Source organism: Monocercomonoides exilis, assembly GCF_001643675.1.
Source record: "Monocercomonoides exilis strain PA203 chromosome Unknown scaffold62-463630, whole genome shotgun sequence".
In the NCBI taxonomy this organism is placed as follows: domain Eukaryota; phylum Preaxostyla; order Oxymonadida; family Polymastigidae; genus Monocercomonoides; species Monocercomonoides exilis.
Window position 1 is genome coordinate 193,594 of NW_027150607.1, and position 17,320 is coordinate 210,913.

General features: G+C 32.5%; 3 protein-coding genes across 3 annotated transcripts; 2 read left to right on the forward strand and 1 right to left on the reverse strand.

The window, feature by feature from the left end:
* The first annotated feature begins 3 nt into the window (after positions 1-3).
* Positions 4-3,017, forward strand: MONOS_1309 (Autophagy-related protein 18 C (Atg18C)). Its single transcript, XM_067865770.1, has 4 exons — positions 4-148; positions 218-404; positions 449-1,580; positions 1,766-3,017. The coding sequence occupies exons 1-4, from the start codon at positions 16-18 to the stop codon at positions 2,552-2,554; spliced, it is 2,241 nt and encodes a 746-aa protein (XP_067719457.1). The 5' UTR covers positions 4-15; the 3' UTR covers positions 2,555-3,017.
* Positions 3,018-7,256: 4,239 nt separating this feature from the next.
* Positions 7,257-12,878, forward strand: MONOS_1308 (uncharacterized protein). The gene is made up of 7 exons (XM_067865759.1): positions 7,257-7,336; positions 7,400-7,496; positions 7,571-7,662; positions 7,717-7,821; positions 7,892-7,935; positions 7,995-9,791; positions 9,905-12,878. Exons 1-7 carry the CDS (start codon positions 7,322-7,324, stop codon positions 12,159-12,161), a joined length of 4,407 nt encoding a protein of 1,468 aa, XP_067719458.1. The 5' UTR covers positions 7,257-7,321; the 3' UTR covers positions 12,162-12,878.
* Positions 12,879-15,906: 3,028 nt separating this feature from the next.
* MONOS_1307 (putative proteasome activator subunit 1 (PA28 alpha)) lies at positions 15,907-17,263 on the reverse strand. Its single transcript, XM_067865748.1, has 3 exons — positions 17,082-17,263; positions 16,530-17,024; positions 15,907-16,467 (listed from the first exon to the last, which is right to left on the reverse strand). The coding sequence occupies exons 1-3, from the start codon at positions 17,245-17,247 to the stop codon at positions 16,145-16,147; spliced, it is 984 nt and encodes a 327-aa protein (XP_067719459.1). The 5' UTR covers positions 17,248-17,263; the 3' UTR covers positions 15,907-16,144.
* Between the last annotated feature and the right edge of the window lie 57 nt (positions 17,264-17,320).

Sequence of the window (17,320 nt, forward strand, 5' to 3'; positions counted from 1 at the left end):
ACTGATGCAAGACGAATGCAAGTTTATGATAAAGAAAGAAAAGTTCAGTATATTTCTTTCAATCATCTAGGTTCTAGCATTCATGTAGGCACTGAAAGGGGTTATTATACGTTTAATACGGGTACTCTTGCGTTGGAAGCTGAAGGATGTACGAATTGTTATTTTTCATTTGAATTAATTTTTATTTTTTTATAATTTTTATTTCTTGAAAATGCAGCGAATTCTCGTGATATAATTCAGACCGAGCAAGTATTTAGAACATCTCTACTTGTAAGTCTATCATTGTTACGAAGGCACGGAGAATTGTTTAATTCTGTGACCTTTCATTCGACGAAGCGTCAATTTGAATTTAAGGAATATGTTTTCCAGCGAAAAATTATGAAATTGCTTGGGAATATGGAACAGTTTGAAATTTTCTGTGATTTTGAAATACTATGTGTTTTAATAGTTTTTTGATAGTTTTTGAATCAACTATCCTTATTTTTTCACTTGCAAATTATACTCCAATTGCTCGTATAGAATTTGCATCTCCTATTTTAACGTCGATGAATGTTGCTCTAACTGCTAGGCATAACAATGATTCAATAGATTTTAAGTGTAGTTTTTCTAAGATTGCATTTCCTATTCCTCCTGGTCGTGGACGTATAGCTATAATTGACGTTGGGTCAATATTATCTAATCCATTAATGGAAAAAGTTTCTGAAGTTTTTATTCCGTTTCCATCAAAATCCACAAAGAAAGGATCAATGAATTTGATGAATGGATTGATAACTATATTTCCCGATGAAAATGAGAAAGACATTCAAGAAAAGGATGATGAAGATTTTGATGATGAAATTGCAGAAGAGCAATTAGAAGATCAAAATGAAGGAATTTTTAATGCAGCATCTCGTGATAATGTGCCAGTTGAAATAGAAGATTCAACAAAAATTGATGCGGCTCATAAACAAGATAGCAAATCAATGCAAAGGGGTGATCACAGACGGACGCTTTGGGAGTCGCATTATTCTGTCACGACGAATGAAATGCCAACGCACATTCCAGCAATGGTTGTGGATGATACATTGAAGACATTGCCTTTTTCCTCTTATTCTCTTCACTCTCCTCAAACACCTCTTTCACCTTTGTCTGCAATTACATCACGCACAAACTCTGCCTCTTCTTTATCTTCAGCTGGTTCAATGAACAAAATCTCATCTGCATCGTCATTGTCTTCAGCGAAATTGCCTCCTCGTCCTCCTCGCACTTCATCAACATTATCGATATCATCTCGTTCATCTGCATCATCATTAACTTCATCATCATCTTCTTCTTCTTCTGCATCTACTTCCTCTTCTTCTCCATTGTCATCTTCTTCTGCTTCCTTTTCTACCAGTTCATCATCCACTTCACCAATCACTTCGTCACATTCACCAAATGCACTGTCATCGCCCCTCGTGTCTTCTGCCTGTTCGATTTCTTCTTCTCCTTCAGAAGATGCTTCATCGCCTCCTCTGCTGTGCTTTGATTCATTCACTGAACCTGTTCGCGTGTTAGCATTCAGCAGAGACGGATCGTTATTGGCAGCTGCCGATGAAAAGGTAGGAATGAAGAGAAGCATCTGTTTATTATTCCATGTTGTTATTGTTAATAACTTTAAACTTGAAATTTAAGAAAGAATTTTTAAATAAAAAACTTTTGTATTCTATTTTTTATTTGTTTTTTATTTTTGAAATTTGATTGTTTATTTGTATTGTTTTGTGTGTGTGTATATACTTTATTTTAGGGCTTTTCTGTTCATGTGCACGACACCTCCACTGGGCAGTTGTTGTTCAATTGTGTCCGCACTTCAATTGGCCGTGCGTCTGCAGTGTGTTGCATTGCCATCAGCACAGACAATCAGTTCTTGGCGATATCTTCTGATAGAAAGACTATCCACATATACCGTTTGCCTTCTCGCCAGGCTCTGAACTTGCAAACAGTTCGAGATGAAAGCAGAGGGAAAGAACAGAATTTGTCTGAAAAATCTGCATCGGGATTGGAAAGAACAGAGCAGGAACTGACCGCAAAGTCGCCTTCTGCTTTGTCATCTGCCTCAGAAGCTCAAAGTGTCAGTACTCGAATTTCTTCCTCCTCCTCCTCTTCCTCCTCTATCACTTCTACTGCTTCTTCTTCTAATAGCGCAATCAAAAAAGCTCCACAGAGAGAAAGACCTCCTCCTCGAAAAAGCTTTTTGGGTGCTTTGTGGTCTGGTGCTGTTTCTGTTGTTTCTCCTTTTTTCACCTCGGCTTCATCTGCATCTCCGACTTCTTCTTCATCTTCATCTTCTTCATCTTCTTCTTCTGCTTCTTCTCCGCTTTCTTCTGCTTTGACTCTTCACGACTTCACTTCAATTAACACAGTTCAGCTTCGAAAGCAGCATACTCGTGCCCAGCTGTCATTTGTGACTGACGAAAAGGAGAGGAATATTCTTCTTGTTGCCTTTTCAGATGGATTCCTTGCAAAGTTTGTTCTGCCTACGGAAGCTGGCAAACCATGCCAAATGTTAGGTGGGCTAACTTCTTTCATGAAATAATAGAGCTTTTCCCATTTAATTTAGCTAATGTTCGTCTTGTTGTGAAAATATATTTGCAGATTTAAATAGGTTAGATTGTTATTGAACAAGTCTGCATTAAAGATAGGTTATATTGCCTTTTATTTTTTGAAGATTTTTATCTGGTTTATTGGTTTTTATTTACAATGTAGAATATTTGAAATTTTTCCTTCAGGAATTTTTCTTTAATATTTGCAATGTAAGTTTATTGATATTTCATTTTGTGTTGTTTGGCAATCTTAATTTAGCTTTTCTTTAATATATTACATAACGTGCAATATTTGTTTTCTGTTTAATTCTTGTATAAATGTTAATTTTACTTTATTTTATTTATTTGTTATTTGTTATTTGTTATAATTATTATTTTTTTTTTCATTCGATTTTTTTTTTCATCTTATTTGCTGTTGTGTGCTTTAAAAATCAAATTTCAAATGAAATTTACTAATATTATTGTGTTTGTTTTTTAATCCACAGTATTTTGGGAATTGGTGAATAGGTAAGTGGGAACAAAATGTCCAGTTGAAAAAGGATTTCATTTTACTATCTTTCAAAAGAAAATCCAATAATATGTTTTACCATCGTTCAAAAACCCGGGAATTTTTCAAAAACCCGGATTTCAAGAAAAAATGAAATCTGATAATCTCTTTCAAAAGCATTTTCAACAATATATTTATTTTCCGTAAAGTATCGATATTAATTTTCTATCCAAATAAAGATCATTTTTCGTTAAAATTCAATTCGCCTTGTTGAGAGAATCAATTTGATCTTTTGCTCATTTCTCAATAAGAAATCAAAAAAAATCAATACCAGCAATTCCGTGAAGAACTATTATTGTTCAATGAGTACTGTACTATTGCATTTTTTGTTGCACAAACAAGAAATCAATATTAATTCTCACATTTTTTCAATCATGATCATGTGATAAACCCATATTAATGACAATTTCAAAAGAATTATCGTTGCCTGAGTTGAGAAAGGAACTTGCCACATCTGATATTAGGAGGCTGAAAACAATTTCTCAAAAAATATTCGAACTTCGAAAAGATCATTTGATTACAAAGAAAGTAGCTGTAGATTCTGGCACAATTTCTAGCGGTTCGTTGTACAGAGGAATAGCTGCAGAAAAGCAAAAAAGACCTGCGGGAGTGAACGGAAGACCACCAATAATTACACAAGATTTTATAGAAAAAATGGAGAATCAAGTTATTGTTCTTCTTTCAAAAGGTGAAACAAGTAGAGTGAAGGACGTGCACAAAATGGTTTTTGTTATTTTTTATCAAGGAAATTAATTTTTCGAAGTATTTTTAGATTGTGGAGCATCTTGAGCAATCATTGCATGACGAAGAAGAGATAAAAATTCCAGGTTTAACTGCAGCGTATTACACGATTCAAAGAAGCAGTGTTTTGAAATCAGCGCTTTCCAAACCTTTGGACACAGCAAAAATATCTACACAATCATCGAGTTCTATACAAAAATGGTTCGAAGAAATAAATCAGATTGTAAATGACAATGATATTAGTGCTTCAGGAATATTTAATTTCGACGAAACTTCAGTCCATTTTGAAGACAATTCTTGCAAACTGGTGGTTTGTTTGCAAAATCAGAAACCCCCTTCTACCCCGTTACCAAAAAAAACTTCAAACACAACTTTATACCTTTGTGTACGTGCGGATGGCTCTTGTTTACCTTCATATCCTCTTTGGCCAGCAAAAAAAACACCTTCAGAATTTCTCACACTTTCTTCATTCAATATCAACTATATTTTTGCTTCATCTGGCTGGATAACAACGAAAATATTCGAAAAAATAATGTGCGAAAACTGGCTAGTTCAAATTGAAGAAAAAATGAAAAAAGGAGGAATAAAATCGTCGTTATTTCTAATGGATATTCATTCATCACACTGCAGTGAAGCCGTTGAAACGTTTGCAAGAAAAAGAAACATCATCATCAAAAAATTTCCACCAAATTTGACTCATCTGCTTCAACCGTGCGATAACTCAATATTTGTAAGGTTCAAAAAAACGTACAACAACAACTTCAAAACTTCATCTGATCGTTCTTCTTCTGCATTTCGCTCCGCTGTTTTTGACATTCTCCCAGAAGCACTTTCTGCAGCCACAACTCCATCAAATATTAAACATGCATTCAAACAAACAGGTGTATGGCCGGTCAAATCTACTCCGGTATTGGAAAGAATAAGCTGGAAACCAGAAAGAAACCAATCATTATGTGTTGAAAAAAACAAAGAACGATTGTATGGAAGATTTTCTCCAAAGAAAAAGAAATATGAAGAAAAAACTCTTGAGAACTTGAAAACTGATATTGAAAAAGGCAAAACAATTAAGAATGGAAAAGACGAAGAAAGAAAAAAAACTTCAGCAATCAGTGATGCATCAATTTTGATGAAGAAGAAAAAGAAACAAACTAGAAATGAATTTTTGAAACTGATGAGAAATGAAGAAAAGGATGAGATTGCTATGATGAATATTTCAAGAAAAGAAAATGAAATAAAAGTGAAAAGAAAACGTGGAGAAAATGTTTGAGGATAGAGTACAATGACGATACAAGTGATGATGAAAATGCGAAGACTATTTGAAGCATGATCTTATTATAACAACGCTTTTCATCGTGAAATTAGTTGCTTGATATTCGATAAATCCAGAGAAATTGCATTTTATCTTTTTGAAAAATTAAAAGGTTTGATTCTTTTATTCGAATTCCATTTGTTTCCTCATTTCATCAGACGCTATCGAATATTAGAATATTCACACAATTAATGGATTTTGTTGGAAAAAGCAAATGAAAATAGAAACAAATGATTTCATTCGTTGTGAATTATTCGTTAGAATAAATATTGATAAAACAAGTTTTATGAAATAATTTTTGAAATATGCAATTCACGATAACCGAAAGAATAACAAAATAATTTTTGAAAAACTCATATTTCTTTCTAAAAGAATGAACAATTCTTTCATTAACATATGAATTATCAAGAGTTCGAACATCATTTAACTGTTGAACGCGTATGAAAGAAAAATGTCAAGAACGAATGAATGATCTTTCAACATGATGGATGTCCGGGTTTTTGAAAAATTCCCGGGTTTTTGAACGATGGCGATGAATTTATTTGGTTGAAAATACGGACTTTCAAGCTTTTAATGCACAAAACATATTAAAATTGTTAAACATGTAACATTATTAAACTTTATCAGATTTCAAAATAAATTGATTTTTCATATCCATAAACAAACTTCATTGATATGATAACAAAATGTTTTGTGACCTTAAATGCATTTCAAAAAATGATCCCAATATTTCAGTTTTTTTATCAAAAAAATGATAAAAAAATATTTATAAACATATTAATGAACAAGCTTCAAGTTACATAAATTTCCCCAATTTATCTATATTTGGGTGATTATTTTTGAAATCATATTTTTTCGGACAATAATTTCCGTTCAAAAAAATATCTTGAATATCAATGAATAAAAATTGAAAAGTGAAAAGGCTTATTGAATTCATTTTTATCTTTGCATCTGTATAAGTATTTGTTTTTCAAAACAAAAATCAAACTTTTTTTTGCATCATTATTTTCCTTTAAAAAACAAACAATCTTTGAAAAATAAACACCCCGAAAAAAGATATGATTTCAAAAATTATCACCCTTTTTTTTTCCTGTTTTTTGAGAAATAGTTTTTTCTCATGAACTCATGTGAAAATTTATTAATAAAGCAATTTGTACGTATTTTGTCCGTCTCACATGAATAAAAGGCATATTGGTCCTTTAAGGGTACCTAAAAAATTGAAAATTAACTTTATGAAAAGGCCAAAAGTTTTCAAGTGAACTTTCGTAAACACTCTTTGGTGTTAATTATATATTTTATTTATCATAAAACTTTTTTAAGAGTTCTCTTTCTCAAAAACAGCTGTCCCCTAATAAATTTTTAGAATCAGTTTTTTGAAAAATTAATTAATTGTCAATAAAAAGACATTTTTAGGTAATATAATTAGTTTAAAGTGCTATTTGTGAATGTCAGGACTGATAATAACTCAATTTAAGTATTTTTGTGAAGTTTGAAAAAAGTATCGAAAAACAAAAGAATTGAATAAAAATCCATTCAATCATTTTTAGTTTTGATCAATAGGTTATTATTTACAAAAATAATTCACAATATCTTGACGTTTCATTTTCTTTTAGCTATTTATTCATGGAATTTACGAAAAAAATTGGGAACCACAAAAGAAACATCTTGCAGAATCAAATTCATATAAAACTAATTAAAAACGTTTTAATAATAATTGAACTTGATGAATTATACCAATTTTTCAATAACAAAAAGCTACTAAACAAAACATGAATTTTAAATATTTTTTGAAATTTTCAATGTCTTTATTAATTTTCGACTTTGAACTGAACATTTTCTTTTTTGTGCATAAGTTTTTATAATTAAATTATTTTTTTGAAGTTAAAAGGAATCATCAACTTTATTTTTCTAAATACCAAAAATCATTTTTCAAAACAGATTTTATATTTCATCTTTTCATAATAATTAAAAAAAATTTTTTTTCACAATGACGATTGGAAAATAGCATTTGTTTTTATAGCTTTCACATTATTTTTATTAACAGCGAAAATATAAAAACCGAAATAAGAAATTGTTTTTTAAAAATATTATGGGTATGTTTTTCAGAAAAAAAGAAAAAATTAACAAACATTAATTTATTTCGATCGCTTCAAATTAAAATAGATGTCACTATCATGGGTATGTGCTTTTGAATGAAATTCATTCATTTTGGTATATATATTATAATTATTATTTTTTTAGTTGCCGAAAGAAATTTGCAGGTTGGATGATATTTCAAAAGAAGAATTGTATCCATATTGGGAATATCTTCAAACGATGCATAAAATTGTTTCAGAAGGTTCTATCTTTTTTTGTTATCTTGGTAACTATTGTAATGAATTTTGATTGAAAACTTCGTTTTGAAATATTCAGATCCGTTATGGCGGCTTCCAGATCTTTTAAACAGCTCATTTATTCGATTTCTTGTTGATTCAACGTTTTCACGAGAGAACAAAGAACTTTCGGTAATTTTTCCAACTTTTTTCCTTTTACTTTTTTATGAATTTATTTATTTCAAGAATGCATCAATTAAAATTTTAGTAGACCTTATTCGACTCTTTTGTCCAAACTCATTGCCTCTTAAGCAAAAAGCAGTTGCATTTGTTTTCAATGCTCTTGTTGATGTTTGTTTTATTTTATTTAATTATTCATGAAATGATAGTCCTTTTTACATTTTTATGGTATTAACTGCAGTTTGACAGTCCCATATGTGCAATTGAGGGAATACGTGGGATTGGGTATGATAATTTTGCACTAGAAATAAGATTAAGACTTGCAAACTTCATAATTCATTTAGAGTATTAATAGAATCAATCCCAAGATTTATTCCAGGAGTGATTCAAATTGGGTTTTTCGAAAGACTTGCAAGACGCATAGAGAAAGAGATGAAGCGGACGCATTATTTTGAAGAAGAAATAAGGTTGCAGCAAAGAAGGAGGGGAAGATCTCCACCTCCGGATCAAAGCTCATTTTCCTCACGTTCATTCAAATGCTCTTCAAAATCTCGCTCTCCACCTCCAAAAATATCTCTGATTGCATCTGCAACATCACCGCATGCATCTCTTCTTACGTCTCCTCCGGTTTCTCCGTCTGCCTCTGCCTCAGCGTCTGTTATGGTTTCATCAGGAAATCCACAAGAAAAGTCTTCAAAACAACAGAAAGCACAAAAAGTGGATTCTTCGAGCATCACCCAGAAAAAGCCAGAGGAAACTGGACAGAAAGGGAAAAGTCAAGAGAACACCTCAAATGCAGTCAAAGACGAAAAGAAGGAGCATTCTGTCTCGCCTCCATCAGCACAGCAAAAACAAAAGCAAAACAAAGAGAATGGTAAAGGCAAAGGAAAAGATGACAAAACATCAAAATCTCAATCACCTCCGCCTGTTGCATCGAACAAAAGAGGAGTCAGCTTGTCTCCCCCGCCTTCTGCAAAGACATCTTCTTCTTCTTCTTCAGCCAAAAGAACAGCATCTAAATCACCTCCTCCGAAATGTGCTGGTTCTGCTTCTGCTTCTGCCTCTGCCTCAGTCTCATCTGCCTCATCTTTAAACAATGAAAAAGATTTACAAAAGACTTCATCACAAAATTCAAGTAAGCAAAAAACTGAATCAAAAGCATTTTCTTTATTTGAATCCTCATCGTCATCTTCTTCTTTTTCTGCGAGTGACAAGAAAATTGAAAGACAAAAGAGAAATGAAGAAGAAGAAGACGACGATTATAATGAAGAAGAAGAAGATAAAGATGAAGACAACGAAGAAGAAGAAGAAGAGGAGGAGAAGGAAGAAGAAGAAGAAGAAAGCGATGTTATGGATGATAATGACTTTTATGAAGATAATTCACAGATAGCAAAAGCGATACTAGCTGATAAGTTTGAGTTTAATGACCCAGTCACATTGAAAAGGAAAAGGAAAAGGAAAAGGAGAAACAAGGAAAAGATAGACAACAATCATGATGGCTCAAAGAAAAAGATAGAAGCCTTTATACAAGACACAATGAAAGAAGAAGAAGAAAAGGAAAAAGAATGGAAAAAGAACTATGCTCAGTTTTATTTGTTTTGCGAGGCTTGTTTGAATACAATTGAAAGATTTCTCCCTGAAGACGAAGTTGGATTGGATGAAGGAGACGAAAAGAATGAAAAACAAACGAAAGAAAGTGAAGCAAAAGAAGAAACCAAGTTAAAGGAAGAAGAGGCAAAAGAGAAAAAGGGTCAAACAGTCGAAACTTTGAATGATCAGACAGAAAAAAAATATAAAGATAAAGATAAAGAAAGAGAATTGAAAGAAAAATTAGAAAAAGAAAAAGAAATTTTCAACGAAAAACAAAAATATAAGAAAGAAATAGATGTCAATGTGTTTAAATGTCTGCAGGCATTTTTAGGATTTGCTTTGACAATGAAAAATGAAGAGATAAGAAGAAAAGCACAAAAGATAATAGATTGGATTGCTGTTTGTAGTCAGAATAATGAAATGGATAAAAAAGCAGGCAAAGAAAATAAAACAAAAGAAAAAGAAGAAGAAGTTAAAAAGTCTTTGCCAAAATCGTTGAAAGAAAGTTGGTCACTTTCAGAAGAAGTGACAAATGCTGTTTTATTGTTGAGGCTTGCCTTATCTTCATTTTTATTATCTTTCTATTTTTTTCTTCTCTTTGTTGAAAATTTAAAATTCTATTCATTTTGTATTTATTCTTCTTTCAACTTTCTTTGATATTCAGTGATCCACAAACAGCGCAGTCAGGTCTGAATCTTCTTCTGTGGCTGTTCCGCCACGCACGCAGCATGTATGCCCACCAGGCCATCTGCTCTTTTCTCTTCCATTCGCCTTTTCTCTCCATCATTTTCCGCATCATCAAGCAGCGTTTGTCTAAGCCATCTAAAGCATTGCTGCCCAGCAGCTGCTTCTTGAATGATCTGCTGAGAGTGCTCTGGTGGTTTGCAAGAGTGCGAAAGGAGGCAGCGCTGAAAGTGGCGCGGATGGGGATTACATCTGAGCTGGTGCTTGCTATTCCACAAGTCGCAGAGGAGTTGATTATGCCTTGCTTGGCTGTAGTTGCTGAGTGTGTGTGTTGGAGGGAAGCATTCTGGATTGTGCAGCTGACATCTCCGCTAATCGGGACGCTGATAAATCTTTGTACTTTGCATTCTTACTCGTTGTCTTCGTCGTCGCCCGTAACAACCAAAGAAATTACAAAGACAGAGCCATATCTTATTCCTTCCATTTATCTCCTGATGCATTATGCTTCTGAGCCAATTATGTTTTGGAACATGTTTAACGATATTTATGTCAGAGCATTTGAAGATAAAAATAATTATCGAGTTCTGCAGAAATTCGACAACCATCCAAAATACTTTGGCTCATTTTTGCGCAAGTTTGCAGCTTCTGCTGTGGATGATAGTGTTGCTGATGCGGCTGGGGTGCTGTCTTTGCTTTTGTACAGAAGACACCCGTTTGAATGGACAGAGCAGGAGATGCAAGAGAGAAGAAAAGCCGAAATGAAGGAGAGAAAAATGAAAGACTGTGATCATTATTGCAAATCTTATCATTTCTCAAATTGGGGTCATTTCATCAGTTCAGCTCCAAAAGGCACTGAACCACCTGTGTTGATCTATCCCTCTGAAACGCATCCAATTGTTCAGTCATGCATTTCAATGCTGTTTGATGACGATGCAGATGTGTGGAAGATTGCATTCAAGCAGAAGCTGGAAGAGCTGAAGGAAAAAGACACAGAAAGCAATGAAGAGGTATCATCATCATCATCTGCATCAGCCATTGACTCAGAAGAAGACTGGAGCGAATACGACGTGAAAGAAAATAACAGTGTTATTTTTGAAGATCTTAAGAATGAAATGAGACGTATTGAAGGCCTTAAAAGAGAAGCTGACATCAGCATTCCACAAACGTCTGCTAATCAAAGTTATCTGCGAAGAGATCAATTCTCAAGTGTACAGGCAGGCAGCAGTTCAAATGGGGATCAGAAGATTAAACAAGGAAGTGCTTTGTTCAAAGAAGTCGGAGCTTCTTCTGAATGTGGAGAAGAAGACGAAGAGAAAGCTTATATGGAAAATATAATAAACTCAGTTGAGCTGTCAATTCCTGTTGATCCTTTAGTCAAAGTTGAAAGTGGATTAACTGCCATGTCAATTTTTGCAGGACAAAGTGGAATTGATTTCAGAATGCGTCCGCTTTATTCGCGTGCTACATTTATAAGAGCACTTGAGCTTTCTTCGTTCCCACACCCACGAATCATCCTGTCTGCGCTGTATGCAATGGACAGCTTTACGTTTTCGGCTTTTGGCTTTCGGGCAGCTGGAGTGGATAATATGCGGTTAGCTGCAAGGCGAGTGGTAGAAATCATCACAGAGATTTTCAATTACCAGCAGAAAATGAAGAAGACATCCACAACTTTCGAAGGAGGTACTTATTATTTAAAAGAGGATGATACAATGCCTTCTTCAGTTCCCTCCTGCTCGATTTTCCCTTCCTGCTATGCATTTGCAGGCTGCGAAAACGAGATCCTTTATGCGGCATTTCGTTTGCTGCTTCACATTCAGAGCACAGAAGCAAGAGACGAATCCTTTATACCAGATAAGACAATCTTCCAAACATGTATCGAACTTCTCTTCGGACAATCTGATGTTGCAGGATGTTTTATTTCAAACGAGGTTCACTCTCCTCTCCTCTATGTTCCATTGACGTCCTTCGATTCGCTACCTACTTACTCCCTTCCTCAACAGATAAGCGATTGTCTTTGGGTGCATTCAAACATAAACGATCAGCAAATTGATTATCCATACAAATATGAAGACGGGAACAGAGATCAAATAATGCTTTCACAATTTTTGATACTTTTCCTTGAAGATGCTACACGCTCGCCTCAACTATCCAAAGTTCTTTATTCGATTGGATTTGACAAGAAAGCTTTACAAGGTCTCAAAAATCGATGGTATTCAAAAAAGTTCTATCATCACTAAGTCAATTTGTTGATATATGAGGCAAGAAATCTGCTCTTTTCTCACAACAAGGGAAACCTTCAACTGCACAAGAAATGATTGAGAGCGGATTGGAGAATATTGAAAGCAATTTTGAATGCCTGAGATATTTGAATAATTGTTCTCCCCTGAACGAATATATGGACACTGATTAGAATGATTTGTTGACTTGCTTAGCACTGTAATGATTGAATATAAATTTGCTTTGCATTTTACAAAGAGTTATCTATTCACTTTGTGATTATTTTATGCTTTGATTTTTCAAATGAGTTTTTACAGAATTTTTTTTTCTTTTTTTCTTTTTTGTGGAGGAGGAAATGCATTAGAATTTCCAAGTTGTTGAATATGTGAAATGTCTGTGAAGATGATTTGACTCTGTTATGTATTTATTTTTGGTTTTTGTGATATATTTTTTAACATACATTTTTTATAAAAATTTCTTTTTTATTTTTTGTTGTGGGTATTTCACTCTCTCTTTTAAATTATTTTTTAGATTTTTCGTTGCCTTTTCTTTTGAAAACTTTTCAATATTGAAGGAAAAAATTCCGAAAAGGTTTCTTTATAAAGTGCTGTAACTTTAAGTCATGCAATTATTCAAGTTTTGTTTGTACTATTATTTTTTAGAAAATTGTTTTGAGAACAGAATATTTTGATGTTTATGCAAAATACTTTGAAAAATCAAACAAAGATGAGTTATTTTCCAAGTATTATTTTTCATTCTGGTTTAATTTTGGTAAATGTGTACTTTACCCGGAACATCAGAATTTGCTTTATTTTATTATTGAAGTAATTAACTATGTAAAAAATATATTTGTGCAAAATATCAAACTGCGAACATCACTCATAGTTGAAATAAAAACTTTTCTAAAAATTAGAAATTTTATTGAAGGTTCAATAAATTTAAATGAACCAAAAAAATTAAGGAGCACACAAATTATCTGAATTCAACAGTTCTTTGTAAGTGAAAAATAATGGGAAACCCTCAATATATTAAGGAATGCTATTTCCGAGAATAATTTTTGATTTTGTGTTTTTTTGTGAATTGATATTGAATTTATTTCATTTTATTTTATTTATTTTTTTTTTTTGGATCAAAAACTTGCTCATGTGGGACAAATTTTTTTTCTGTATGAATTTTATTCCACACAACATTACCAAATAGTTTTCTCTTTTTTTAGATTTTTTGAATTTATTTGCATTGTTGTGGTTGAATTCTTGTGATATAATAGTGGAAAAAGTTTGGAACATATCTCAGTTTTTTTCGCAACTGTGAAAATTCTGCACCATATTTCAACGAGCTTTTTGTAAAAAGTGTTCCGAGAGTTGTTGTTGTTAATGAACTTAAGTTTTTCATGTTTTTAATTCCTTTTTGTATATTTTCCATTTCTTTTTTAAATAAATTTTTTCAAATAAATATCAAAAGATCTATACCTCTTTAACCTGACGAATCACATGAATCCTCATCTGTCACGTAAAAAAAAAAAAAAAAAAAAAAAAAAAAAAAAAAAAAATTAATGAATACAAAATAATACGTATTATAGAGAAATTTTTAATAATTATGTAAAGCACTTTAAATACAATTTATTGATAGCATCTGAAATATCAGTTAATTCCCATTTTGTCAGTGACCGTCAGTGACTGTCAATGACAAATTGTGACAAATATATTCCTCAACTGACATTTCGTGTCAAAAAAAATAAATATTGGGAACTTGATCACATAATTAAAAAATTTGATTTTTTCAAAATAATAAGAATTGTTATATATCGATTTTCGAATTATTATTACAGTAATTGAGAATTATGAAATCGTTATAAATAACCCTTTTTAACAAATCATAAATATCTTGTCAGTCATTTTGTCATTTTTTCAATTTTCTCTTGTCATGTCACAGAGGTATAATAAGATCTATTCCTTTTTTTTTTTTTTTTTTTTTTTTGCATGAGCACCGTTCTACAAAGTTAAGTTATTTGATAAACTAAATTGAGAGATTTGATGAAATCTCTCCAGTGTCGTCGAATAAAAAAAATCGCTTTGAACGTATTGCTGCAATAATTGCTGATGGAAAATGCCGTGTTACCGACGCTGCTAATCTAAATGAATTCTCTCGTTCATCGATATATCGAGTTGTTTCTGCTATTGAAAAGGGAAGAACCGTGGGAAAAGTTGGTCGTTCAGAGCAATTTACAAAAGAAGATAATGAAGAAATAACCAAAGTTATAAGAATAGAAACCATGACAGGAGTGAGTTATTCTATTGCTCGAACAAAACAACTGGTTTGTATTTTTTATTTCATTTAAATTTATATTTGTTGCTAATAATAATAAAAGATGCAATCAGTGCAAACAAATAGAATAATTCGAAGAGGAGAAGAAGATCAGAAAGTCAAATTTTCAAAATTAGCTCCATATTCATTTGTCAAATGAAATACAGATCTTAAAACATCCTTACCTCATCACGTTGATATTCAACGTTAATCTGTGTCTAACAAGCAGTCCCTTCAAAGTTTCTTCTCTCTTCTGCAATCGCTTCATAACTCTCAAAAATACTCTCCTTCACTCATTTTCAACACCTGTGAATCATCTTTACGTCTCTCCGACTCCACAAAAAATCTTGGTGTGTATCCTTCAGAAGTTCATGTTTTATTTTCAAAAGCATCAATCAACTTGCAAAACTCCGCACTTGTGGTAGCAGTTGCTGATGATGATTATTCTTTACCGAGTCTTATTCTATGGCCGTCGAAGAAATAACCACCAAAAATGAAAGTCTTGCTCGGTCCCCATCTTCACGCCAGGGTCAGACAATGATGCGTGTATGACTGACACATTATTTGCTCTTTATGCTGAAGAGATGCTGCTTCCTGGAATTGTCCAAAGAAGAAAATTGCTGGACATGAAAGAAGATAGATTATTGCCACTTTTTGATTCACATCCTTCAAGAGCACAGCCAGATTTTTGGTAAATTTTGCAGATGCATCAATTAAGGTGGTTTCGTTTATTCCACGTAGCACTCATCTAAACAACTTGATTGCGGAATTTTTGCTGTTTTCAAAAAAGAGTTTTAATACTGATTATGCTGTTCCATCTTATTCATCGATCGCACTTCGACGAAAAGCAGTTGCAAATGCCTTGACACAGGGTTTGCAAACTGCATTGCTTCCTTCAACAATTCACTCTGCATCTGAAAATAGCGGAGTGTTGTTTGGACAATCCAATTCTGTATTGGTGAAGTTACCTGACACTCCTTCAGTTCAGCTGATAAAAAATCCCATCGGTTCAATTTTCATGGGAAAAATATTTCTGACCAAGCATTTTTCGATGAATGGAAAGCTAACAAAAAGATGAAAAGAAAATTGATGATTCTGCTGAAGAAAAAATTGAAAAAGATTTGTCTTCTGAAGAGAAGCCGAAAAAAAGAAAAATATCCAAATCCAATAATTTTCAAGATGATGATTTTGAAGTGATTATGAACAAAGATATACCAGAAAAATAACTAAAAGAAAATAATTGGATACTATTAACCATTGGTTTTTTTTTTTTTTTTTTTTACTTTTTTTTTTTTTTTTTTTTTTTTTTTTTTTTTTTTGGAAGTGGAAAATTGGTGACGGACGTGACGAATTTTTTTCTTCACGTCACCCAGACTTAGTTGATATTTTCACATTACATCCTTTGTCACATAAGCTGTGATAATTATTCAAAGTTGCTTTTTCTAAAAGAATGTGGTTAAATCAAATTCAATTTTTATATTTCTTATTGAAATGCATTCAAATTGTTAAATTGTGAATTGAATGATAAATCAGAAAAACGAAGAAATATGAGCTTTATTAAAAACAATCATTTTTGCAGGGTATTGAAACACAAAAAATTATAATTCCGCTCAAGAAAAATATTCCTTTTAAATATCTTACTATGCGATAAAAGATCAAATAAAGCTTCAATTAGAATTTGAAATGATTTTTTCCTTTTTCAATACAACCACTGTTTGGCTTCAGTAGCACGAGGAGCCTTAATCTTTGCCATATTTTTCCCCAAGGCATCGTATGTCGAAATGAATACATTTACAGTATTTGGAATAAGTTGAAGAAGGTTATGATACAAATCTACATCTGATGCAACAAATGCTAGACGGAGATCATCATTGTATGGCGAAGAACAAACTTTCATCAACATTTTTGCTCTTGCAACCCTGTAAGTGCTAACAACTTGCAGCATTCCAGCAACACTTTCAATTGCGTATGATACTGCTTCAACATGAGCCTGTACAATGTCACTTCCAAGATTATCACCATCTTTGAAAATAAAAATTAAAGTGAAAAATTTTTTATATTTACATCATATTAATCTTGCATACCAAGCAGTGAAGGAATACGAAGTCTAAGCCATATTCGTAAATCAAACAAAATTTGATTCATTTCATCTTTCATTTGCTTCGAAATCGAGATCATCTTTTCGAGAGTCTGATTTGATTGGACATGTAGAGTTGATTGAACGATAACCGCTGGCGTATGAACATCTTCATCAAATAAGTCATCAGTATCACTATCACTATCGCTGTCACTGATTAGATCCTTTGCTCCATCACATTTTTCATCAGTAGAAGTCTCTGATGAATTAGATTCCGCTTTTGATTTTTTTATCAGAGCCTTCTGTTCTTTTTTGATTTTTCTCAAAAGTTTTTTCCTATTTTTAATATCAGCCAAAATCACTTCTTTTGAAGGCAAAACAGCTGATTTTGCGACCTCTTCAGCAGTGATAGATCTTATCTCTTCAACAAGTTTTTGAAATTCGGTAATTTTCTCTGGAATAACCTTTTGCATAAAATTTTCAATTCGTTGGGATATGTCCTCTATGTGAAAATTAAAAAGTTAGCATCACGAAGCAATAAAATTGTGAGAAAAAACACCTTTTATTTGTTTAACGTTATCTGTCCCAAGATCCTTTGATGAAGCTTTTGTGAAAAAATCAAGTGCAGAATTCTCTGCGTCTAATGTTTCTTCACGAACAGCTATTCTTGGCCTTTTCTTTTCTTTTCCTGAATTGCTGGAAATTGGAGATGAACTTAAAGACATTCTATTAATTTATATTAATGGGTATATAAAAATTTCATATAACATAATAAAATTAAAAATAACACATTTGTAC